General features: G+C 36.0%; 1 protein-coding gene across 2 annotated transcripts in view; it reads right to left on the bottom strand.

Annotated features, from left to right (window-relative positions):
* Positions 1-25,685, bottom strand: part of WDR72 (WD repeat domain 72) — a 230,245-nt gene that overhangs the window by 168,260 nt on the left and 36,300 nt on the right. For both annotated transcript variants that reach the window (XM_041746685.1, XM_041746684.1), the window contains exons 4-13: positions 22,377-22,455; positions 20,886-21,060; positions 20,159-20,235; positions 18,744-18,863; positions 17,399-17,544; positions 16,920-17,016; positions 12,024-12,165; positions 9,745-9,978; positions 7,010-7,230; positions 3,913-4,108 (exon numbers count right to left, since the gene is read on the bottom strand). In XM_041746685.1, the coding sequence (XP_041602619.1) occupies positions 3,913-4,108; positions 7,010-7,230; positions 9,745-9,978; positions 12,024-12,165; positions 16,920-17,016; positions 17,399-17,544; positions 18,744-18,863; positions 20,159-20,235; positions 20,886-21,060; positions 22,377-22,455 (1,487 nt within the window). The remainder of the gene's footprint in view (positions 1-3,912; positions 4,109-7,009; positions 7,231-9,744; positions 9,979-12,023; positions 12,166-16,919; positions 17,017-17,398; positions 17,545-18,743; positions 18,864-20,158; positions 20,236-20,885; positions 21,061-22,376; positions 22,456-25,685) is intronic.

Here is a 25,685-nt window from a genome sequence, read left to right as displayed (position 1 = left end):
ATGAAGGCCTTTGCTGTTACATAAATACTTCTCTACTTTGGTTGTTTGCCTCTCCCATGAGATGAGCATGCCCACCTGTAATCCCAAACTTTACCCTGGCATGAATCTGACCATGTCACCTATCACAGTAAGAAACACTTCTTAATGATTTAAAGATAAAATAGGCATGGGGGTACATGGCTCTAGAATATGCTTGTGTCTTCTACCTAAAGAATAAATAAATCTCATGAATAAAGTGAGAATAGGCTATTTTAAAGTGTTGTGAAAAACTGATGAAGTCTCATATTCTATCCTCCACATCCAGGGAGGGTGTCACAGAGACTGACCTATACCCCACACCCCAACGTTCCACCAAAGTGGGCTTTTGGCACAGTTGAGAATTAATCACTTTTTAGCTTCATTCCACTTCCCCTGCCTTTTCTTTCTCGGCCCTTTTCCCACAAATCTGTATCCCACTGACATCTCCTATTTTCTCTCTATGAGCTCTAGAGTTGCTCTAGTGCTGAAAGATCTTGTAAATGGCTTAGTGTCAATTTATCCCTCCTTTATGTATTTAGAAGAGGCAGAGTACTGGAGAAATGCAGCAGGGAGTAGGTCTGTTCACATATGAAACTAAGTTTGAACCTTCTAGCAAAGCTAAAAGGAAAAACCCTAGGAAAAATTGCCTGGAGTAGAAAATACACAGACTTATACTTGAGGAGATAATATAGGTCCCATGAACTCCAGAAACCCTAAGGGAGATTTGGAGGAGAAAGCTAAGGATCTGCCTGCAGTTGGCCAGCCATGATCTAAGAGCAACTACATGGGATAATGTTAAAGTGAACTCATTTGTACTCAATGTTCTAAGGTCCAAGAAAATCTGTTAGTTCATGCATTCACTTATTTATCCATGTGCCAGGCACATCAGTGAGCAAGCACATTCTATATAGCCTCATCGGCCTCTTTTTAGCTTAGTTGTTTTGGTCTTGTTTGGTATTTCTCCTCTAACTGTATGAAATTATGAATGGAAAAGCTTCCTGATCCTGGATTTTCTCACTTCTTTAGGAAAAGGATGAAACAGAAATCTAGCATAGTAAATGTGATGGAAGTATCTTAGCCAGATGTAATCCAGCTAGGGAAAGAAAAAGTTCATTCAATTTCAACCACAATTGGACTCGCAGAGGTTAAAGGCAACCCAAAACAAAGCCAGTATCAGACACAGACTAAAAGAAACAGTTTAAGTTTATCCAAAAAGGATGAGCATAGTGAATGGTGAGGAAAAAGTCAGGGTGTCAGCCATATGCATAGTTTTGGGGGTTCAAATGAAACCTGCTAATAGGATGACGTTTTGAAAAACTAAAGAGGCACATTACAAATGTGAAGGCATTTTCATAATTATTAGTAATATTTTCACCATTATAAGTCTCATCTTAGGCTGAGTTAAGGTTATTTATAAAGTATTAATATACATAACAATGAGATAAACACCCTCACGGGCTCATTTAAAATAAATATCTTATACTTTAATTTGCCACTAAATGTGTACACATTATTTGATGCGGGAATTCTAAACAAATTTTTTATAGGGAAAATACACATAACCATCTAAAGGAAGATTCTTGAGTTAAAGTATCATGTGTCCGTAATGGCCACAATGCCAATTATTATCTATTTGACAGTCCTCTCCACCCTTTCCCTGTTCCTTTGCATCCACTCTGTTCCCCTAGCTAATGCCTAGAACTGAATGTCCTTCCTCCCTGACTTCCAGTTGGATCAAACTAATGAAAGTGATTGCAGAGGGACAGAGAAAATAATTTCTTCCAACTTTTCCTTTGTCGGTCCTGTGTCTCTGGGAGGTGCTGTTTCTCTTCATGACTTCAGGGAGTGAACACTCCCTCATGGCTTCCACTCTCACATGGTGCCCCTAATACTATTTTCTCCTCTGGTTGCTTCAACCCTAGGTAAGCAGTAAGAGCTTCCTGATACTACTAATGCCTGGGTGACAGGGACCTCACTATTCATTCTTTCTCAGTTCCCTAAGTCCTATCTACACCTTTATAAATAGCTCTTTCATTAAAGTCTCTTTATTTGACCCACCTGGGTTAAATTCAATTTTCTGCCAGAACCATGACTGAAACACAATTTTGGCATCTATTTATTGACATAGAAAGATGTCTGACAGAAAGTAGATCAAAATATTAATAGCAGTTGTCTTTAGGAAGTGAGACGAGATTATTTTTCTCTGTATTTTTCAAATGTTCTAAAATATTTGGTTATGGATTGGGGAGTATAAAAATAAATAAAATTAAAAGAAAATGTAGGAATAAATACAGTTTCAAGAAGTACTAGTGGTTTGGCTTTCCTCTTTTACTGCCCACCCCCGCCAAAAAATACATAAATAAAAAGTTGCATAGGCTAAGAGGTATCCTGATGGGGCAACGGAACTATAAATATTTGTCAGTGCCAGCTATTTCTTTATCCTCGCTAGATTCTATTTTCTAGGAAAAATACATTTGATGAGCAAGTCTTCACAATTTCACAATTGAAAATGATGCAACTGCACACATTTATGTGTTTTATAGATTTAGATTACATAAGCAGAAGTCAAGATTTTGCTGCATTCTTTGATCATATGAATAATAGTTAATTAATACTAAGGGCATAGCACCTATAGGCACTGTTTACAAGCATTGTCAGTATTAGTTAATTTAATGCTGACATGAAGGTGGTATCATTACTCCCATTTCATAGGTGAAGAGATTGACATGCAAGCCAAGTTGCTTGCATGAGGCCAATCTTTGTTAGCAGGTCCTGGAAGCAAGCCCAGGCTTTAGAGCTCATTTTATCCATTACACTAAATTGTCACTCAGGTTGATAGATTACCTAGGAATTCTAAAACTCTCATGATTTTGTGCATATTGTGCAAAGAAAGATGGAGCCCTCATACTGGTTTACCGCTTATTAGCAATGTAATCTTGTGCATCTACAAATCAGAGTTACAAATTCCTCATCAATAAAATGGGGAATAAAACCTCTTCTAGCTACCCTTGAAGTTGTGATAATCTAATGGGAAATGAATGTGGAAGGCCATCAAAGCTGTAAAGCAAGGGATAAATGTAAAGCAGAATTATATCGCACCATCCATACACCAGCACATTAGTCATCATCATTACCACACGAAAGTCAAATGTAAAGAAAATAGCAATTATTTTGGTGAAGTATGACTCTAAACTATATTATAAACTATCCAGTCTGTTAATAACACCCAACATAAAACCACCACTGATTAATCAATAAAAATCATGCACTGGTTTCAGTAAAATGTACTCTCAGGCGCACTCCCCTGACTCACGTTCATTAATTACCTTGCTGTATTTGATAAGTTCCCAGCATCTGCCTGAAATGTGTTACTCTCATTCTTAAGTTATATAGCAAAACTTTCTTTGAAAAGTTCAAACTGTACATTCTCTACACTACGACATCAAAGGTTCAATTGAGCCACTCAGTTTTCAGTTTCCCTGACTCAACTTTTCAGAGTTTTGTAATTAATTATATTCCATTATTACTGATCATCAATTAGCTCAAAATGTTGCTGAGATGGTGAGTATGCTGAAGAAGGCAGAATTTAATGATAATTTGAGAGTAGTAGGACACTAAATTTCTCTCTTGTTAATAATTAAAGTAGATAACTTATGTTTTTATTTATAGCTTCCAGAAATATCCGGCTCATTCCTGTGCACTGCACTGTCAGCTAATCATCAGTTGGTCAAGATCTGACGTGGGCCATTGTGTTTTATTTTCCACACTCACCTTCAACCAAAGCCATTAAGTGCAGCCCAACCAAAGATTAAAGCAGGTGAAGTGGTCACCATGTATTCTCTGGAACACATGCATAAACTTATAAAGAATGAAAGAGGTAATATTCCAATTTACCTGTTTCAATTTCCCAGATGTAAGCGGAGTCATCTGCACATCCAACAATTAAAAAATTCTCAACCGGGTGCCATTTTATCATCCTCACAGGGAAAAGGTGCTTCCGGGCATGCAGGAGGCACCTCTTCCCCTCAAGGTGAAGGAGGGCCACGGAATGGTCACTGCACACACAGCAAATTACCTGATCACTTCTTAGCTGTTGGGGCGGGGGATGGGGACAAAGCAAACAAACAAAAAAACCCAACATCATTTGTAAGTAAATAATCAAATGCTTTCCTTAAAATTAAATCTGATTTTTTCTCCTAATAACGTAAAAATATTTTGTTTAAACACCATTACAAAATGACATTTCTGTTTTCTGCAGGACTTCTTCACATAATACTGTAAAGAGGAGTTTTAAACACCAAGTAGATTTTAAATTCAACAACTTATAAGGAAAGTCAAGAGGTACAAGTGAAAAATGAGAATTCCAAGCCAAATCTACTTATAAGATAAATGAAGGACTTGACCATCACTCAGCAAATTCAGGCAGTGAGGCAGACATCGGAAATAATGCAGAATAAAATAAAGCCCAGAACTAATTTGTTGCCACAAAAAGAAGCTATTTGTAGACACAAGCTTAGGCCCAAGGGTATCATGAGCTGATATTTTCCACTTAGAGCCTCAGAATGTGATTTGGTGCTGTTCCCAGAACTATTCAGATTCTAATCCAAACAGGAAGCTCAGTGTAGACACAATCTAAAAGAGGTAAGCATTAGATAGTTCCAACTGAATGCACAGCTTCAAAGATACAAGGACCAAAAATAGGCTCACAGGACAAAGATTCTTGGGATACTTTTTAAAAAGTCAGCATGTGGTTACCTTGAACACAGTTTAGGACAAAGACTATCCATGCTGGGTGCTGTGAGGCTAATCTGGGAGGAGTTTACAGGGCAGGTCTGTGCTTCACCAAGAGGGCCCTGTCAGTCAGCCCAGGGTGGGGGGTAGGTGGGATGGCTGAGGGGAGAAAGGGGAACGGGTAGTGGTTCTTCCACTTCTTTGTTTCTTTTCTAACCACTTTGCCATGTGGATGCTCCTACTTTCACTAGGGCACCTAGCCAGAATTCCAGCTGCTGTGTGTAAAGCATCAGTTGGGATGCCTTGAGAATCTCCCTGTGCCCATTACTGACCTCTTTCTATGGGGTGCTGGGGAGTAAGTTATTTTTCCTAATTTGTTCTAAGGAAACTATAGAAATCCTGAGAGGGGAAAAATCACAAAATGGCAGATGTGCTATATGGGGAGCCTGGACCTGTGTAACAGGGCAGATGGCATTGCCTCCTCAGCACTACCTCTTAGAAACTGCACAACCCACGGCCTGTAGAATAGAGAGCTCAATGTACTTTAGGGAACTTGTACACAAATACAACCTGTGAACAGACATGTGACACGCAAACAAAGACCCTAGATTCAGAAGTGGACATAGACTAGAGATCCAAAATAGGCCAATCAGGTTCTCTTTTCTATGCATTTGAAACTGAAAGCTAGGGATCCCTGGGTGGCGCAGTGGTTTGGCGCCTGCCTTTGGCCCAGGGCGCGATCCTGGAGACCCCGGATCGAATCCCACATCGGGCTCCCGGTGCATGGAGCCTGCTTCTTCCTCCACCTGTGTCTCTGCCTCTCTCTCTCTCTCTCTGTGACTATCATAAATAAAAAAACAAAAAACAAAAAACAAAAACCCTTTTGAAACTGAAAGCTAAAAGAGATCATGAGAAGAAGCAAGACAAAGGAGCAATCACAGAAAACAGAATCTTTTGGGGTAGGGGATTTGAAGAGTATAAAACCTTGATTTCTGAATTTAAGTTCATGTGGTACTGGGTCCTTGCTATAGAGTTTTGTATGTCTAAAATATTGCGTCTTATGCCCTAATTAAATTCCTTGGCTTGGTTTGGAGTTAAATCATTTATGACTGAGGCAGAAGTAAAAGGGTCAGGATTTGACCACTGTCCTGGAGCTTTGAGGAAAAAAATAATTTTTTTTTTTTTTTAAAGGAGGGAACTTCAGGAATAAAAGACATGTCAAAGTATCCCAAATCACTCTTTGGAAGTCTTTTTTTAAGTCTCTTAACTTTGTTTCACTGATTTGTTTAATCATTTGCGTTACTGAAATATTTCTTTCATTATATCTTACTATGAAAATATAGTGTAAGTTTCCTCTGAATTTATTATGCAGCTGATTTTTTATGTTATTACAGAGAAATAAGTTTGACAAGTCAATCAACTGATTGACAAACTCAGAAAACTCAAAAAGTGATCTTTCATATTAACAAAGATGTCAACTTTGTAGAAGCCAAATTTAAGTTTATATTACATGTGAAAATTATATCTGAAAGTATTTCTTTTAGTCCTGCACAAGGTAGATGCTCAGAAATTTGTTAAAGTTGGTTATTTGTTAAAGAAATGAGAGAGAGTAAACAAAAATCTTTTTAAGAAAAAGAAAATATGGGCAGCCCAGGTGGCCCCATGGTTTGGGGCCACCTTCAGCTTGGGGTGTGATCCTGGAGACTGGGGATCGAGTCCCACGTCAGGCTCCCTGCATGGAGCCTGCTTCTCTCCCTCTCCCTCTGCCTGTGTCTCTGCCCCTCTCTCTCTGTCATGAATAAATAAATAAAATCTTTAAAAAAAAAAGAAAAAATATAATTATCAATATTTTTACAACAGTAAATTATTCAAGGCAAAAGTTATTTTCTAATTTATAGATTCCTATATATTTGAATTGCTACCACATTGAGGATCAATTACTTTTATTAAAAAATAACAAAAAATTAAAAAGAAAACTCCATTAAGACACAGAATTAAGGAGCAAAAGAAAAAAACTAAGAGATTTAACTGGTTTTTGGAAAGCCAAGAATTGACAAAATCTTTGTTTTAGAATCAAATTATTTGCATAAGTTGTAATAATAATAAAAAGCATATAAAAATTTTAAGGGAACTCATGAAAATTATCCAGTGGGATAATTTCTATGGGAATATAGGTTAATTTTCCTTATGTTTTTTTAAACATTCTGTAATGTTATGTAACTTTTAAATTTATGTTATGTTTTACTCTATCTTAACTTACTCTGAAGTTCTCTGGTGACATCAAAAGACTTGTTACTGGACCAGCTTCCAAAAAGAATTTATGCAAAATTTCTTCAGTAAAGATATTCCATAAGATGACACATGAGTCCTGGTCCCCAGACACAAGCCAACTTTGGTCTAATTTCGAAGAGAGACCATGTGGGTAAAGTAATGAAGTAACACTATGGTGATGGCCTTTGAGAACTTTGTGAGGAAGGGAACCTGGAAAACAATCAACACCAAATAATGAAAAAAAAATATTTTTGCTCAAGAAATAATGGTAACATTTTCTTTTATAAAAGAAAATACATATAATTAAAGCTAGACTGTTGGTTAAAAAAAAATGAACAACCCTTGGATCATCTCAAAAGGCAAGTACCTCCTTATAAGCTAGGTCATATTTTTGATGAAGCACTACAGCTGGTTGTTTGAAGTCTACTAATTCTTTAAGGATATCAGCAAGTTAGCTAGCACCAATTTTAGTTTAGTTAGCAAGTTAACTGGCATCTATTCTAGTGTTGCCAAACAGCAAAGGCTATTCTAAAAGAATAAACAATTCATACATTTTGCTTCTACAAAAGTTAATCTCAGAACTTCACTGCTGTCCATTCAGTAAGCATAACCAACTCTATTATAAAAGAAAAGTCTCACAGAACAGTTTTGCCTTAAAAAATATTAGAGATTACTTAGTTTGACTTGTTTGTTTTATAGATAAAATACCTGAGGCTCAGAGAAGTTAAGTGACTTGAATCCAAGTGTGAAAAAAGCATAGCTTTGAGCATAACTTTGCTATTACATGAATCCAGCTTTGGTTTCTAGGTATGTCACTTACTAGATGGGTCAACATGACAATACATTTTTTCCCCTGTAAGTCACAGGTATCGTATATGAAAAAGTTGGGATAACAAGAGCACTACTTCATACAAGACTGTTGTGTGGGGTAAATTTGATAATGTCCTTCATTTCCTAGCACTGGCTCTTGGTAGAAATGTGGCTATTTCATATCATAGCTGTACTAAAACACTGGGCTACTGATTGCTCAGTTTCCACACTGCTTCTTACTTCATCATTAGCTAAAACTTAAAAAAAAAATGGAAATGACCACAGACCTCAAATCTTCTTTACTCAAATTAAAAAAGGGTGCCAAAGAATCATTATTACTTCTATTAAAGAATCATTAGTTATTTCTATTCCATGAGGCACATCCTCACTTTATATACCTTAGCAAACCAAGAAGAATATGAATTCAAATGTTCAAGTCAAACATAGGTTTCTGCTTGTTTTCTGGATAAGAAAAAATTGGCCTATATAAAAAGCGCCAAGGTCTTAAGCTTTTTCACGAACTTTCAAGAGTAGCCGTTAAGCTGTGTAGCGGTATATTACTTCCTCTGTTCATTGCTATTCACTCTTTTATTTTAGGTAATCACTGGACATAAGATAGTAACATTTAGTAAGTAGCCAAAGTAAACTAAGAACAGTTAGTTACAAGATGTGTCTTAAAAAGTGAGATTTGGGGGTATCTGGATGGCTTAGTTGCTAGCATCTGCCTTTGGCTCAGGTGGTGATCTCATGGTCCTGGGGTCCAGCCCTGAGTCCAGCTCCCTGCTCAGCAGGGATTGTGCTTCTCCCTCTCCCTCTGTGCTCTCTCTCTCTCAAATAAAATAAATAAAATCTAAAAAAAAAAAAAAAAAAACAACAAGCAAACAAGTAAGCATATAGTATTTTTTTTTTTTGAAAAGTGAGATTTGGCTTTTACCCTTAAGGACTTTGTAGTCTAGTAGGATTTAAAATACATCTAAAATATTAGATGTATTTACATATCCCCAAGTCTCAATTGCTTCCTGTATATTTCTTCATTTACATAAGACAACTTATCGCCCAACAAATTTATTTAATAGGTATTCACCACTGCAATGCACAAAAATGTAGAAGAACATATTTACCTTTCATTAACAACAACAACAAAAAAATTAAAACAGAAAGATACCATTTTCTCCTGATTGGCAAATACTAGGAAGTTTAATAGCACACAAAGTTGGCTCAAATGCAGGAATAAGGCATTTTCATAGGCTGTTAGTGGACACGCATGTACACAGATATATGTTCTTTGGAGAACATTTTTAGACATATTTTCAAAATTAAAAATACTCATAAGTGTCAATCCAGTAATTCTACTACTCCTAAGAATCAATACTATATGTGCAAAGATAGCTAATTCAGCATTGCCCTTATTAGCCAAAGTCTAGAAAAACTGAAACACCCATTAACAGGCGATTTTTAAAAATTAAAATTTGATTATCATTAGCCATTTAAATCAAACTCATAAAGAATGTGCTCCAAGGTATTTTATTAATATATGCTTCAGGATATTTCAGAAAGGTGTATAGACTATGCCTCTATTTGTATATTATTAGAAGAATGCATATTGTTATGTTGGTATGTACTTGCATATGCATAGGAAATTTTGAGAAAGGTATAAAGAAGCTTATTAGCAGTTGCCTTTGTTGAAGGGAGCTGAAAGATCAAGGAAGAAGAGGAATATCTTTCTCATTGTATAGCCTTCCACTTGACTTAAAAAAAAAACAGATGCCATGTTTTACTTTAATATTAAAATATGTACACATTAATTAGCAAATGTCAGCAAATTTTTTAAGCTTCGGAAATCTTCTTAGTACAGCTTATTAAAGTTGAAGCTTAAGTAAATTAAATAAATAGGGTTAAATAAAATTCAATGACCTTTTAATAAAGAACCGCCTTCTAGAAGTTCTGCTTTGGCAGCATTCAAAGCCTGTGTAATGAAAATTGTCCCATCTTCACAGCCACATATTAGTTTGTCAAGACTTGAAACATACTCTGATGAAGTGACTCCCACTGTTCCAGCTCCAGAGACATGGTCAATAATACTTTGTGACATGGTATGATGTTTATCAAAATTATCTTGAAGGGTCCAGGTGGCAGTTATTGGTATTTCTAAAAGGAAAACACACCCAAAAGAGAAAATTTGGTTTATAAATTCATCATAGATAAGGAAACCGTTATCAAGGCACAGTCCATTGGGGTACCTAGAGGCTCTTTTGCCATCCTGACAGTAGCTATCAGCAGAAAAGTTCTCCTGCATCTATTGTCTTTATTCCAAATGCTATTTCATTGGTATTGCCTTCAAGGAGCCTCAGAAGAATAAGCATATACTAGTGCATTCATTTTAGACTTAGGCCAACTGAAAAGAACTGAGAAACTCTTTTAGAGATGTAAGGTAGTGGCCCAATCCCATGAGTTCTCTATTTGTCTCAGCAATGTTAAGAAAGAAAATGGGGGGATGCCCGGGTGGCTCAGTGGTTGAGCATCTGCCTTTGGCTCAGGGCATGATCCTGGGCTCCTGGGATTGAGTCCCACATTGGGTTCCCCCCAAGAAACCTATTTCTCCTTCTGCCTATGTCTCTGCCTCTCTCTCTGTGTCTCTCATGAATAAATAAAATTTAATTTTTTTTTTTTTGTTAAAGCAAAGAAGGAAAAGCAAAGAAGGAAAACTAGAAGTCTTTTAGTTATGTGAAAAAAATGGAAGAAATGTATCCTTTAAATATCAAGGGTATGAATATCTCAAAATCATACTAGGCCCCGGGGCAATTATCTATGAATATCAAGAACATTGGTTATCATTTTACATAGCTTGCCACCCAACTTATTGAACTGGGCCTCAAGTAGGCTCAGGAAAGGGTGAGAAGCTTGGAATCAAGAGCAAAGAGGGCAAGTCAAAGCCAACCTACCCCTCCCAGAAAGAGATCCCTGGTCTTCTTGCAGTACACATACCACAGTGACTATGTAAACCTAGAGCCCAAACCTTAGACAAGCATCAAGCACAGCTGTAGATATCTATGGTTCTAATTATAATGAAGGTTAGTTAGATGTTTACTTAATTCTGCTGGCAGTGGAACATACTTGAGAAATCCTAGGGTCACCATTATGTGGCTCCAACAGGGGCACGGTAAATATTTTAACTTAAAATTGAACTTGAAAGAAACTTTCCCATACACTGTAACATGTTCTAAATCTATTTTTTGACCCATGTCTTATTAACATATGACTGTTATGAACCATTTTGAAAACATTTGGGACAAAGACACTGAAAGTTATACAAGTGAATTTATTAAATAGTGGAAACTTGCACTTAGAAATTCAAGTATTGCTATGTCCCAGTCAATGATTCACAGAAATGACTTAATGAGTTGAGAAAAAGGGGAAAAAAGAGAAAGACAGTCTTCCTCAATTTGGAATACATGATCTCAGAAGTTTGAAGGTTCTCCACAATAATGTTTACTTTAATGATTTCAGTTTTATATTCTAAAAAAACTAAAATAAGCAAATGCTAAATGTTTTAGTGGCCAAGTTTGTATCTGCGCCTGTAGTTCCAAGCAGCTGTAATAATACCAATAAAGAAATTTATTGAAAAGTTACAGGATACAGGTGCAACAAATTAAAAAACCTGAGTCTGGTGTATCAGCCTATCCTACATTTATATGGCAAGCATTTGTTTCATTTCAATAAAACACCATTCCTGTTACACTGATGTTAATTTGAATTATATTGGTTGTATTATTGTATAAGATCTATAAACATCATGTTTGGGGAGCGTGGGTGGCTCAGTTGGTTAGGCATCCAACTCTTGATTTGCTTAGTCAGTTAAGTGTCCGACTCTTGATTTCGGCTCAGGTCATGGTCTCAGGGTCATAAGATCAAATGCTACATCAGGCTCAGCACTGGGTGTGGATACCTGTTTGGCATTCTCTCTCTCTTTCTCCCCCAGCTCCTTCCCATTCTCTCTCTCCCAAAAGAAAAATAAAAACATAAACAAAACATGTTTAGTATCTGCCTGCATGTTGGCATATAATGCATAGTGGTAAACAAGAAAATTTGTCTTATCTGTAGCCTCATGTGACTCAAATGAGAAAAACACTGATTAATTATAAACTCGGTTTTCAGAAGACATGTGATTAAAAACAGATTAGAAATTGTCTTACCTCTAGGAGAACCATCAAACTTGGATACAGGAACATCAGGGATATGCCACAAAGTAATTCTTCCTGAAACTTCTCCAGAGAAAAGTACCTTATAAAAAGGCTCTTTCCGTTCATTCATGTAGCCCATAACAAAGGAAAGGCTCTGGTCCAAAACAAAAAGTTAGCTTTTATGTAGGAAAAATATCTAAGTATTAAATGACAACCACTGCTTTAAAATAGAGGAACAAGACTTTATAGATGAAACTATTTCCATTTGTTTCCTGCTCTTTCAAAAATTCTAAGTAACTTAAGTGAAATAATCTCTTACTCAAGACAAAAGGTTTTATAAAATAGAAGCAAAGATATCAGCTAGACTTCAGAGAGTTAATAAGAATATTTAACATGTATGTATAACTCATACTGTTAGGGGCTTTCCATCCATTTAGCTAAATAATACTCACAATAATTCTGTGAAGTTGGTACTCTCATTGTCTCCAGTTTATAGATGAATAAACTGAAAGTGAGGATGATTTAACCAAAGTGATATAGACAGCAACGTGCTTTGGAGTCCAATAATTCTGACTCGGGAGTCCATGTCTTCATGACTATGCTCTACTGCCCACTAAAGAGGCCCCTTGAGTTCCAATTGTCAATTAAAATAGCAACAACTAATATTTGTTTGATAATTTTGTGTTATTAATATTCTTTCTACTTTCCGTTGACTATTTTTCAGATTTAATGTATTTGATTTTAACTATTTCAAGGGGCCACAAATAAAACTGAGTCCGTAACATACAAATAAGTAACAAAGAAACAAATATATATTATATTAATATAGATAAATATATAGTTATAGTTTATTTATTTATTTATTTATTTATTTATTTATTTTTAAAGCTTTTTATTTTTTTTATTTTTTATTTTATTTTATTTTTTTTTATTTTATTATTTATGATAGTCACAGAGAGAGAGAGAGAGGCAGAGACACAGGCAGAGGGAGAAGCAGGCTCCATGCACCGGGAGCCCAATGTGGGATTCGATCCCGGGTCTCCAGGATCGCGCCCTGGGCCAAAGGCAGGCGCTAAACCGCTGCGCCACCCAGGGATCCCATAGTTATAGTTTATAATAATATATATCATATATTTTGCTGAGGCAGAGTATGAATATAGGGCACCAGAGTTCTGGAAGATATGCTTTTACTAATGAATGAGTCTAGAATCTCTCTAGTACCTCATTGCAGTGTAGATGTTCTTTGGGCAGACTTGCATCCTGAGATTCTGCACCAGGGATCAAAATGATTAAGTGATTATAAAAACAAAAACAGACACTTCTTTTGATGTGCAAATAAAAGGCACCCTGGAAAGAAAGCCAACTGCTGGGGCCATAATTAAAGAAATCTAAGAAAGTGATAGTTCCTACTCAGAATATAAGCTTGAAGGACTTTAATGTATTATTGGAAAAATTCTATAATATATCTGTAGAAATATTAAAGGCCAAAACACTGCTATATTTAATCCTTACAGCAAAACTACGAAGTAAGCAAACATTGTTATTATTTTTATTGTGGAGATAAGAAAACTAAGACAGGAAGAGAAAAAGAAAGGAATCCAAGACTATGCAAGCAAGATGTGTAATCCTCTATCAGCTCCCAAAATGAGAGTGTTGCAGGAGAGAAAACTTTCTATGAAGTCAGTTCTCTGAATAAATCTTTTTGTTTGTTTGTTTTTGCTTTTAAGATTCAGAAGATACTTGGGAGTCTTACACTTCTCAAGCCCTCACTTTTGTAGATTTTACAAATGGCGTTGATAAAATTTGGGTAAATTGGCATCTCAAACTCTCTTGACCTTGAGGAAATTTAGCATGGACTAGTCCAATCCCCCTGATTTTGATATGGGAATAAAGCTCCAGAGAGTCTGGGCAGTTATTCAAGCTGGTGGCAGACAGCGTGCCTCTGCCCTCCCAGCTTTGGACACTGTCCCTGCAGCTCCCACTCCCTGTGCTGCTGTCAATCCCCCTGCCCTCAACTTCCCACCACCATTCCTCACTTGCTCACACCCACTCCTTGTCACCTCTACCCTCATCCTTCCCAGTGGTTCCCTCTCCAGTTCTGCTCTTCACCTGAAAACTTCCTCAGAGCTCCTTGCCATATGAATTCTGATTTTTCATCACAGTACTCAACACGCATCATGAGGAGCACCCATCCTCCAAGAAGTAATATCTCCAAGAGGTAATAAAATAGTCTTTAAGAGTGAATTCTCTTGGGTTAACTGCCGGATTCAAATCCTGGTTTAGCACATAGTAACTCTATTAAAAGAGCCAATTACTTGATTTGGACAATTTACTTAACCTCTCTGTGTCTCATTTTCCCTAACTGTGAAAGAAGGCCAATAAAAGCACCTACTATATGGGATTGCTGTCAGGATTAATGAGTTGATAAAGGTGAAGTGCTTAGAATGATGCCTTGCATTTAGTATGTACTCTGTGAATGTTAACCATTCTTATTATCCGCTTTTCAGGACAACTGGGAAACTTGCTCCAAAGTCCCATTGCCAGATGCTGGCCAAAATGCCTAGGTTCAAATCCTAGGAATTAATCTCTGAACATCAATTTCAATTCAAAGTGAGGCCAATATAAATGAAGGGATGTGTATGTTTGACTCGGAAAAAAAGTTACATACCATCATCATCACTGTTATTACCCTTAGTTCATGCACCCAAATTCCTTGTCTACAATCCTCAGGTTATTTCTATCTCTGCTACTCCCACCTCAGCACTGCAGGGTTACTCCATAGTTAAGACCCTGATACCCTAGTACCTCATCTCAACAACCAGGACTCTTGACCAGTCCTCAGTGATCACTAATTGTGATTTGAAGCTAGGGAGACTCATAAGCTCCTGAAAGGAAGGGGGAGGCTCATCTTGCTACTACAATTCCATCTGCAGATATGTTCCTAGCATCACAAATGGTATCTCTGGGAATATGTTACTGTCAAAAATTGAGATTTAATTCCATAGTGTCATTCCAAAAGAAGAGTCTAGTTAATACTACATATTTATAGAACCCCCCTTTTTTAAACTCATTGTACCTATGAAACTCATCTCTCCACCCCACCAAAACGTTACCTTCTAACTGCAGGAGACTCTAAGAAGTCTTAGAGTCTTTGGTGAATACTGGTGATGTTTTGAATAAGGAGGATCATGTCAGACTTAAATTTTGTGGCTGGACAAAGAACAAGCAAGGGCATAAGGATGAGCAGACCAGCTTCTTTAAGATTCTGATTATTCTAGTCATACTTCACTGGCTTCCAAATACTTCCCACTTTTAAGATAAAGAAGTAACTGTGGTTGTCTAAACAAGAATTGTGGATAGATTATGCATAAATCTATGTCTTTACATTTTGAGGATCAAAATAAGATGGTTTTCCCTAAGATTAGTATTTTTTTAAAAGATTTTATTTATTTATTCAGGAGAGACACAGAGAAAGGTGCAGAGACGTAGGCAGAGGAACTCATTGCGAGGAGCCCAATGCAGAACTCGATCTGGAAATCCCAGGATCATGCCCTGAGCTGAAAGCAGATGCTCAACCACTGAGCCACCCAGGAGTCCCAAGATTAGTATTTTTTAAGTTAATTTGTAGTGATGTGCTTTTTCCACATAGTTTTATATAGCATTGATATTTTTGGTCGACTGGAAGCTCTTAAAGGACACTACTTATATTTTAGCTTTTAGGGAAAACTGCTTTTATAAGAAATGTGTTCTGGAGCTTAAAGAAAGAATGGGCAAGCAGGTCCTTTAAAAAATAACTAAAAATGATTTTCTGAGTAAGCCTCAACACTGCTTTTATGACCAACAGCAAAACAAGACTTGATTGCCACCCACAAATTATTTTAGAAATAGTGTCTGATGCCACAATTTTAAAGTTTACATAGGTCCTGGTGGCACTTAGAGTTCTAATTTTTGGCTGGAAGCTTCTTAATCAAGTTTTTGCAATAAAACCTTGCAGATAGGTGAAAGGGACAATCACAGAACTATAGAATCTTCAACAGCTCTGCTACCTAATTAAGCAAACCATCATTCTGTAAAAATAGCATGCTACCTTGGTTGACACATCAGTATTCCAAAGCTTCTCCATTAAAATGATAACCAAGTCCATAGGTTGGTAGCAACAACAACAACAACAAAAACCCCACTTTGGTTAGCACTACTAAAATAAAATAGTTTTTCATGTTCAGGCTTCATAGAATATCAAAGATATAATTCAGTCAAGAATTATATCAACTCTGCCAGGAATCACAATTATATTTGCCTCAGCAAGGAAATTTTTTAGAATAGCTAAATAGAAGCAAAAATGATAATACTGAGTTTTAAAAAGCAGATATAAACTATTTGATAAAGTTCAAAAATCAGAGTAGACACATCAAAATGATAATGACTTTCTATTGTACTATTTATCCAAAGGGTCAGTGAAAAAAATGTGTGTGTGTGAAGAGAGAGAGAGGATAAACATAGCAAATATTGACTACTGGTGAATTTAGGTAGAGGGTAGATGAGTGATCATTGTACTATTCTTGAAACTTTTTAAATATTTGAAAATTTCCTGATTTAAATAAGTAGATACATAAAAATAGCCCTTGTGAATATTTATGGTGGCAAAATTAAGAATTTAAGTTCCTCCTTTTTTAACTTGATAATTTTTCTATAATCAATATATATTGTTAATCAGACTTTAAGAAAATATATTTTTCAAAGGCAAAGTTTTCTCTTCAGTACCCATTAACAATTAGATTTGATTTTCTTGTTGATAACTTGATGTGATTCTTCAATCTTTTCAAGTCTGACTCTGTTACAGACAAAGCAACACTTATCTAAGACGTGGAGTGAAACAGTTTTGAGGCAGTCACTCTGTCCTTGCATTACCTTATTTTCCTGCACAGAAGTAGAACACAGTAAATGAGGATAAATGGTCTCTTTAAGCACTCTTCCATCAGCAGGGTATATGCTTTTTGAAAGCCCACTGCATGGCGAAAAATAAAAAGCAGAGTTAGAACTTTGGTGTTCTTTATTCGTTTTTTTTCCTCCTCCCATTTTCAAAAGCCGGATGGTACCATTCAAGTTTCTAAACTCTAGTTAGAAATTGTTGAGTTAATAATTACAAGTGACTTTTTGAAAACCCAGCACCAGCTGTACAAGTTATACATGGTTAATCTCATTCCTTCATCCCCTGCTGTTTTATACAAAGGCTGAAGCCTACCAAGCCCAGAGTAAATCTTCTAGTGCCAAAGTTGTTTTGTTCTGGTTTTTGATCATGGGCAGCATGCAGGGATTTTTCCATAATAAACCTCCCAAAGTTCATTTTCTACCTGAATGTTTTGTATGCTGCTCTCATCTGAGCCCACCTGTTCAGCAGCTGATAGATGTAACTGTGACCATCTTCGGTCCAGATGATGATTCTGTGAGCAGCAAGCACCTCTCCACCAGCAAAAAACTGCCCATTTCTACTAACTTCAGTCCGGAGAAGGGAAAAGTCACAATAATCATAAATCTAAAATACAAAATTAATTCCACACATTAACAAAAGCTTCTAATCTAATCTGCCAATGAGATGAAAGATAAATTATGCTTATCAAGACCATTTAGATGGCAGTGTTAATGCAACAATATATTAAATATTAATAACAAGACCCACTGTACTTGGTACCAAGATGACATTTTACTGGTACTTATTTTTTCACATTTATATTAAGGTAAGTATCAGTGAATAAGCTCTGTACCATTCAAGAATGGTATCATCAAATGATATAATAACTTAGTTTTTCTTTCTTATTAGAGATACCAGTAAGTATATTCACAAGAAAGGAATTTCCTTAAAAATGAAAGTAGTGAAAAAGTCTAAAATGTAGTGAAAAAGTCTAAAAATAAATCAATGTATGTAGATAAAAGTATTAGTTTTCAATTCTAAAGAGTAGGCATCAAATTTTAAAAATAATCTAAAGATAAATGCTCATTACCATAATAGTTTGGTTTAATAAAATTAGGATATATTTTAGATACATAATCTCCTGAGAAGCAAAACGCACGGAGTGCACGGAGTTTTTTTTTTTTTTTTTCTCATTAAACTTTTGTTTTAATGGGTCTCAAAATTCTGTGACAGATTTTTGGTCAAGTTGTTTCCATTAAAAAGTACTGATTTTAAAAACTAATAACTTAAAACTGCCACACACGCACAAAAAAAAAAAAAAAACAAATGGTCCACAAAACATTCTCCTTTCCTTCTGAAGGTTTTACGATGCATTGTTATCATTAACCAGTCTTTTACTATTAAACTTAAATGGCCAATTGACACAAACAGTTCTGAGACCGTTCTTCCACCACTGATTAAGACTGGGGTGGCAGGTATTGGGGATAATATTCATTTAGCCTTCTGAGCTTTCTGGGCAGACTTGGTGACTTTGCCAGCTCCAGCTGCCTTCTTGTCCACTGCTTTGATGACACCCACAGCAACCGTCTGTCTCATGTCACGAACAGCAAAACGACCCAGAGGAGGATAGTCAGAGAAGCTCTCAACACACGGAGTGCACGGAGAGGAAAATTGATAAAAGTGGGTAATAAAAGACAAATCATTCCATGTTCTGATAATATTACAGAATTTATATCATATTTAAATCACATTCCATAATTATTGCATTGAGCAAGAAAAAATTACATTTGTATATCACTAGTATTTATTTTGTTTTATAATACCTTCCAACATTTAGAAAATACCACCAATAAAAGTCGCTCTGTGTATGTGCAAAACCGTATTGTCCGGCAGTTCACGGAGTCGAGAAATTTGGATTCCTTTTCATAGACATCTTGCTTTTCCTTCAAAAGGAATGAGTAGATTTTAATACTAGTACTAGGTAATTTATGCATGACTGTATGAGAAGACTTGGTCCATTGTACACTTAAGCAGATCACACCACTTGGTGGATCACGTAAAATACCCCAATTTCCTTTGGAGTTTACTGAACTAAGAAGTTACTTTGTAAAGGAAACCATGAACAGGATTCCTCATATAATCATTCAACAAACATTCTATGGGAATGTTTGGATGTGTTGGATGCTGAGAATGTAAAGATATGAATAAGTGTCTAATTTTCAGACATGGCAGAAAGATAAAATAAAAAACTGAAGTATTTAAAAGAAAACCCTTCAGTACTTTAATTGCTAAAATAGAAAAATAAATACAATGCTTTGAAAAAAACAAAAGTAGCCAACATAGTACACCTAGAATACTATATTTGCAATAAGTTTCTGATAATGCTGGTGTTTGTTTCTTGGCCTCATCATGTCAACACAATTCCTAGGCTTCCCCAACTAAGAAATTCCAAAGGAGAGCTCAGAGTATGGGGCAGTTGAAACAATTATATCATCAGCATACTATGACTGTTCTCTCATCCACTTCCTCAACTTGTGGCATGATGCAGGGAGCAGGTAAATAAATTGGACTCCCAGCACATGTGACCCCCAGCTGTTCATTGTTATCTCCCTGCCACAATTCCCTGCCACACTCAGAAGAAAGAGGTCTTTCTCCCTGCTGTAAGGGTCAGAAAGATATTCTTCTATGCCAGATTTATTTCTTTCTTTAAAATGTAAGTAATGTATGTGCATGTGTGTGCGTGTGTGTATGTGTGTATAGATAAAAACATTTGTAAATGTCCTGTGAACAGGTTGAAAGATGTAATCTAAAAACATTTGTAAATGTCCTGTGAACAGGTTGAAAGATGTAATCTACCCAAACCCATCCCTTGGTGGAATGATGGGGGAAGTACATGGAGGTATGATTTATACACTTTTACATTATTTGAACTCTTTTTTTTCAGATTTTATTTATTTATTTGAGAGAGAGAGAGAGAGTGAGAGCATAAGCGGAGGGGGGAGGGAGGCACAAAGGGAGAGGGAGAGAGAGAAGCAGACTCCCCGCTGAGTGCAGAGCCCTTACAGAGGGCTCAATCTAAGGACCCTGAGATCATGACCTGAGCTGAAGGCAGATGCTTAACCAACTGAGCCTCAACATTATTTGAACTCTTAACAATGAGTGGATAACATCCTTATAATTTAAAAAATTCAATAAATAATGCTTGACATTAGAGAATAAAAGAGTTTCATAAGCCAACCTGAATGCTGTTGATAGATGAAGAGAGATCCCATACTTTGAGTTCGCCAGCTACCGATACCACCAAGAGAGAATCTTCTGTAAAAACAATAAAAGTCACATATAAGTTGACCCCTGTTATAACTATTGCTGTAAAGATCATAGTACAGTCATTTAAGGATTATACAGGGTTACACAGGTGGAAAATATTCAGCCTCAATTTTTTTTTCCTCATAAAACATAAACATTTTAGATCATGTTTTAAATTTAAAATTTCAAAGTGAACTCTATTTAATAGAAGGGCACCACTAAGAGTAGAACCACATTGAAAATCATTATGTTGTCAATATTACCTCACCTCCCAATTCGGAAACAAGTAAGGAGCCAGCTTTCTCTTATTACAGAATCTGAATTCTCTTCACTACTATATCCAGAAGATACAGCAAAGTAAAAGTTCCAAAAGTCTTGCCAATCCACAACAAATGCCTGCTTGTCACTCTTGAAATGTACCAATGAGCTGGGTCGTGGAAATAGTCTCCTCTTTTCATTTCATCTTGACCTCTTGCTGACTTTCTAATGACTTGCACTACTGGCATGGGTGTTCTCAGTTTTTTGATCTGGCTTAGAGAACCATCCCCACCAACAGGTAACATAAAGATGTATTCTGAACTCTTGCCTGTTTAACAAATAGTTCAAAAGTACTATATTTATATGCACTCTCTTAGTGTTATGCAATACCCAACTATTACCTTGAATTCTCATGGAGTGAACAATGCACATACAGTTGATCCAATCAGGGGACTGAGACGATAAAAAAGTGTGAATAACAGCCAAACTTTTGGCATCAATGATAAGAACATCTTGATATTCTCCACAACACAAAAGCCAGCCTTCCCCTGTCATCCGGAATGAGCAGTGGTAATACTATGAACATGGAATTCAAAGCAAAAAGTTAATTATCACTAGCAATAACATAATTTGGGTTATGGTGAAGACTCTTCTGGATTTTAGTTTTAGCATCTATTCAGTTAAGGTATTTAGTTGCTACTGAATAGCAAGTAAAGTTTCTTTTAGTTCAATTATTCCATACTTCCGAAGCACTGATTTAGGAATTTAGTCTCATTTGTAGTTCCCATATTTCTGGAGGAAGGGGGATTTTTTAGCTAGAAAGAATCTTATTCTAAATCATGGAGAGCTCACAACTGTTTTATTTCTAGAATGCTATGTGGAATTAAACAACAATAACAAATCAGGTTCCTTTTCCTAGCAACATTACTGCACATTGAGAAGAAATAAAAGTAATTTGAAGAATGTGTGCGGAATACTTGTGCCAAAGAAGTTTTGAGAACAGCTTTATTAAAGATTGAGTAATATATAGCATCCTTGACAAATTCTCTCACTTGTGCAAGTTTTGGTCCCAGAAATGAGTTTGTGAATATTGCAGTGCAAGTCATCAATGCTGAAAACAAAAAGTAAAATATAAAAAACACTGTGAGTATCATTGGTATAATGCAACTGCCTTGCCTGCATGCTTGGAGTCCATGTACCAAAAGCCAAAATCTGTTTTAAATATTGGGAAATGTTTATTAAGGTATGGCTATACCTTTGGTTATCTTCTCATAAATAAGAAATTCAGAAATTAAGAATCTATTCACCTGGAGATGCCTGGGAGGCTCAGTGGTTTAGGGCCTACCTTTGGCCCAGGACGTGATCCTGGAGTCCCAGGATCAAGTCCCATTTCAGGCTCCCTGCATGGAGCCTGCTTCTTCCTCTGCTTGTGTCTCTCATAAATAAATAAATAAAATCTTTTAAAAAATTTAAAAATTAGAAAATTAAAAAAAAAGAATCTCTCCACTCAAAAAAGGTTAAAATTGAAGACAAAAAAAACCCTTTTTTGCTTTATAAAATAGTATGTCATTAAAACTCAATCTTTCCATATGTGTCTGTGTGTGTACAGTGAGCATAACCAAGAAAAAATGAAAAATTGTCTTTCATATTTATCTATGTTTTAAAAGATGCAGAAATAAAGAATCAAAAAAAAAAAAAAGCTTGAATAGTAACTTTTGGGAAAGAAAAATGCCAAAATAACAGATAGTAACTAACACTTTCTGCTCCAGGGACAAAATAAAAACCAAAGAAAAGAATATCCTCCAAAGACATTTCTTTAAATGTGTACTTAGGAAACACTCTAAAGGAGTTACAGAATTCAGAAATGTTTAAATGGAAGTGAATGTACTTACACAGATTGCAGTGTGCCTGTAAGCAAGTGTGGCCTTCTCCACGCACTGTCCGTTGGTGACATTCCAAACACACATCTCCCTAGCAGAGATAACTTTGGATTATTCTCTGTCATTTCTACTCAATTGGCTGAAATAATTTTTGTGTCACCAAGTTTTTCTTTAGTACTGCACTTAAATGCAACCTGATCGTTTATGTGGCTTTTTGTTACAGATTACTGAGCAAGAAAATGTTGTGGTCATTAGCAGCGATGACATACTGTATCTGTGTCTTTTTGTTTGGGTAATTACACCCTGCCGCCAGCCTACAAACCTTACGTTATCGCCAACCTGACCTAAAACAAATTGTGTGGATACAGCTATCATAGTCTGTTAGAGTGACAGTACTACAATCTTTCCATGGAAACGGCATCCTCTTGAAAGTGGTTTATTTCACTGAACTTAAACTACATATTCTGAAAAGCATAATGTATCAAGGGCTGCATCTTCTGGAGCAGCCCTTTATGAAAATAAACAGTGCCACCAAGAGGCTACATTTGGTTTATCGTTGATAAGGTTTATTCCTTCACTTATCTTGAAATACTGAAATCAGACGTTTAGAAAATTGTCATTGTTTAGGAAACTCTGACTTGCTTTCCTATATGTCACAAGGATGTACATAATATTATGAAATATGGTCATAAAATGCATCATCCAGCAGGTGGCAACTTAAATCTATATGATTTCACTTCACAAAAACCAGAATGGCTGATTCAGAAGTGTCTGGTAATATCCTTCAGTTTTGACACTTTTAACACATAAGCAAAACTTTACATGAAAGAATAAATGAAAGCTTTATTGGCTTTAAGGGAGAAACTGATATTAAGAAGCAAAAGATATGAATTAATAATAGTAAATGCTAGATGCATTTGTGTTTGTCAGAGTTTTTTGTTTTTCTGACCAAACACTGGAAATCAATCTTTAAGTCAGTAGTTTTCAACCTGGGGCGATTTGCCCCCCAAAGGACATTTGACAATGGTAAGAGGTATTTTTGGTTGTCACAACTAGGAACACACTACTGGCATCTAGTGGGGAAACACCAGGAATGCTGCTAAATATCCTACAGTGCACAGGATGGTCCCTCAACAAAGAATTCTCCAGCGCTCCAAAATCTCATTAGTACTGAGATTGAGAAAACATGCTCTAGATATAGAAATAAAATATTCATGAATCTTTGCCCTGTTTATATCCTACCTTATTCCAAAAAGTATCTGAGGAAATATGAAAACTCATGCAACTCAATAAAACAAGGTGAAAGTGGTGTGTGGTGCGTGGTGTGTGTATGTGTATGTGTGTGTGTGTGTGTGTGTGTGTGTATGTATGAAAAATAAGACTGGGAAAGAGGTAAAAATTGAAATGATATATATCAAAGTAAAAAAAGTATCAAGGGTTAAAAAAAATAGAACCTTCAGTTGCTATTAATATGAAATTTCAGCCTCAAAGGAATTGGAGTTTATTAGCATGGTTCTCAACTCTGTGCATCACCTGTGCATATTTCAAAAATTGTCCATAGAGATTCTAATTCTGTGGCTCTGTGTTGGGGTCCCGGCATACTGGTTTTGCAAAGCTCCTAGTTAGTCTGTTTCTGGATAAGTCTATGGCTAAACCAGTGTTTCTAAACTGGCTATACATGGGAGTTATCAGGGAACTTTTTTAAAATACTGATGTCTGGGACCCAACCCAGACATCAAGCCATACTAATTAAATCACATTTTCCAAGGTTGCAGCCTGAGCATCAGTTAAAGCTCTCTTGGTGATACTGTTTCTAAACTCTCTTGGATTCTAATGCTTTCCCTATTTGTTCTCTTATCATCTTATTTTCTATCTTAAAGTTAAAAAAAAAAAAGAAATACAAAAGTACCACAAAGCAAAAATTGACTCTTTGCCTATTAATTCTTTTTAAGAAAAGAAAGCAAATGTTTTGTGTATCAAAAATGGCATTGACATTTTAGCTGGAACTGTAAAAGTTACCTACTTAAAGGGAACATAGGAAAATATACTATTAAAATTTATATTCTTCTTTTCCTTTTCAAATGCTGTTCCCAACATTTCTACAGACATTAAATGACCATTAATTATTAAAAAAAAGTTTAACAATTTCCAAGAATTTTAAATTTCTGTTTATTTTAATGAATAGTAGAAGAAAATATGTAGAATTGTTAAATTGTTACATTCCCACTAAATTCCTTGAGAAAAGCCTTTTTTTCTTATTCAATCCTAAACTCCCCCCAGCATCTCAATAAAAAAATTCATCCAGTGGATAAATATATCAGTCACCATCTGTCCACTTTTCTACTTTCAGAAATACATTATTTTCTCATGGCCCTATTCCTACTCTTATATTTGTTTGCTTATAAAACTGTTATGATTTCCATTTTAACACATCATCTAGAGGGAGAGGAGATAAGCATGGTTTGCCATCTTGAATTCCAAGTCCCTTCAATTTTTCAAACTCTCTTTTCTCTTTTCTTCCATTATACTTTTGGGATTTCATTGGTCTTGTCAGGCTCCATTCTTCTGCTTTAAATGCTGATTTTCCTTAGACTTTTGTCTTAGGCTTTCTTACATTCTCACATTTCACTCTCTCTGCATGAATTATGTATTCCCATCACTTCAGTTACCATTTATATGACCTTGGAACCCGAGACCTGTTCACTCAGTTCTAGACTTTCATGTGCAACTAGCTATTAGATATTTCTTTATCTGGATGACTTGTGAAACTTCACACTCCTCATATTCACAATGGAGCACAACATCCATCCTTCTTAGTTTCCTATCTTAAGTGACTGATATCATCACCAATGAATTTCCCAAGTCATTCTTGACATCACACTTTCTCTCACTGCCCCCAGTGTAAGATACTTGCTATGCCAGATATATTCTCTGAACAAACAGCTCCAGCATTGTCCAGGAATGTGTTAAAAATGCAAGTTCTTGAACCTCAGCCTGGACCTACTGAGTAGGTCCTCTGGGGGTAGAGCCCAGAAATCTTTATTTAAACAAGCTCTGTAGGTGGTCCTGACATAAGCTCAGGTTGGAGAAGCACTGTTAGAGAAAACTCTAAATCTGGGTGTCTGCCTAACTTTCTAATCTCATCTCTTGCTGGTGATTGAAAGTTTTATTAATAAGTAATAACCCTCTTTATCAATGCCAAGGCTTTTTTTGCCTTATGGTTTTATTACTATGTGTATTTATTAATATAAAATATTATACAGTTAATATCAACATTATTTTGGTCAGTATTCATCTGATAAATTTTTTTCTGTCCATTTA

Source organism: Vulpes lagopus, chromosome 2 (genome assembly GCF_018345385.1).
Source record: "Vulpes lagopus strain Blue_001 chromosome 2, ASM1834538v1, whole genome shotgun sequence".
Classification (NCBI taxonomy): Eukaryota; Metazoa; Chordata; class Mammalia; order Carnivora; family Canidae; genus Vulpes; species Vulpes lagopus.
Note: the sequence above shows the minus strand (reverse complement) of the source record. Positions and strands in the feature narration are given on the sequence as shown.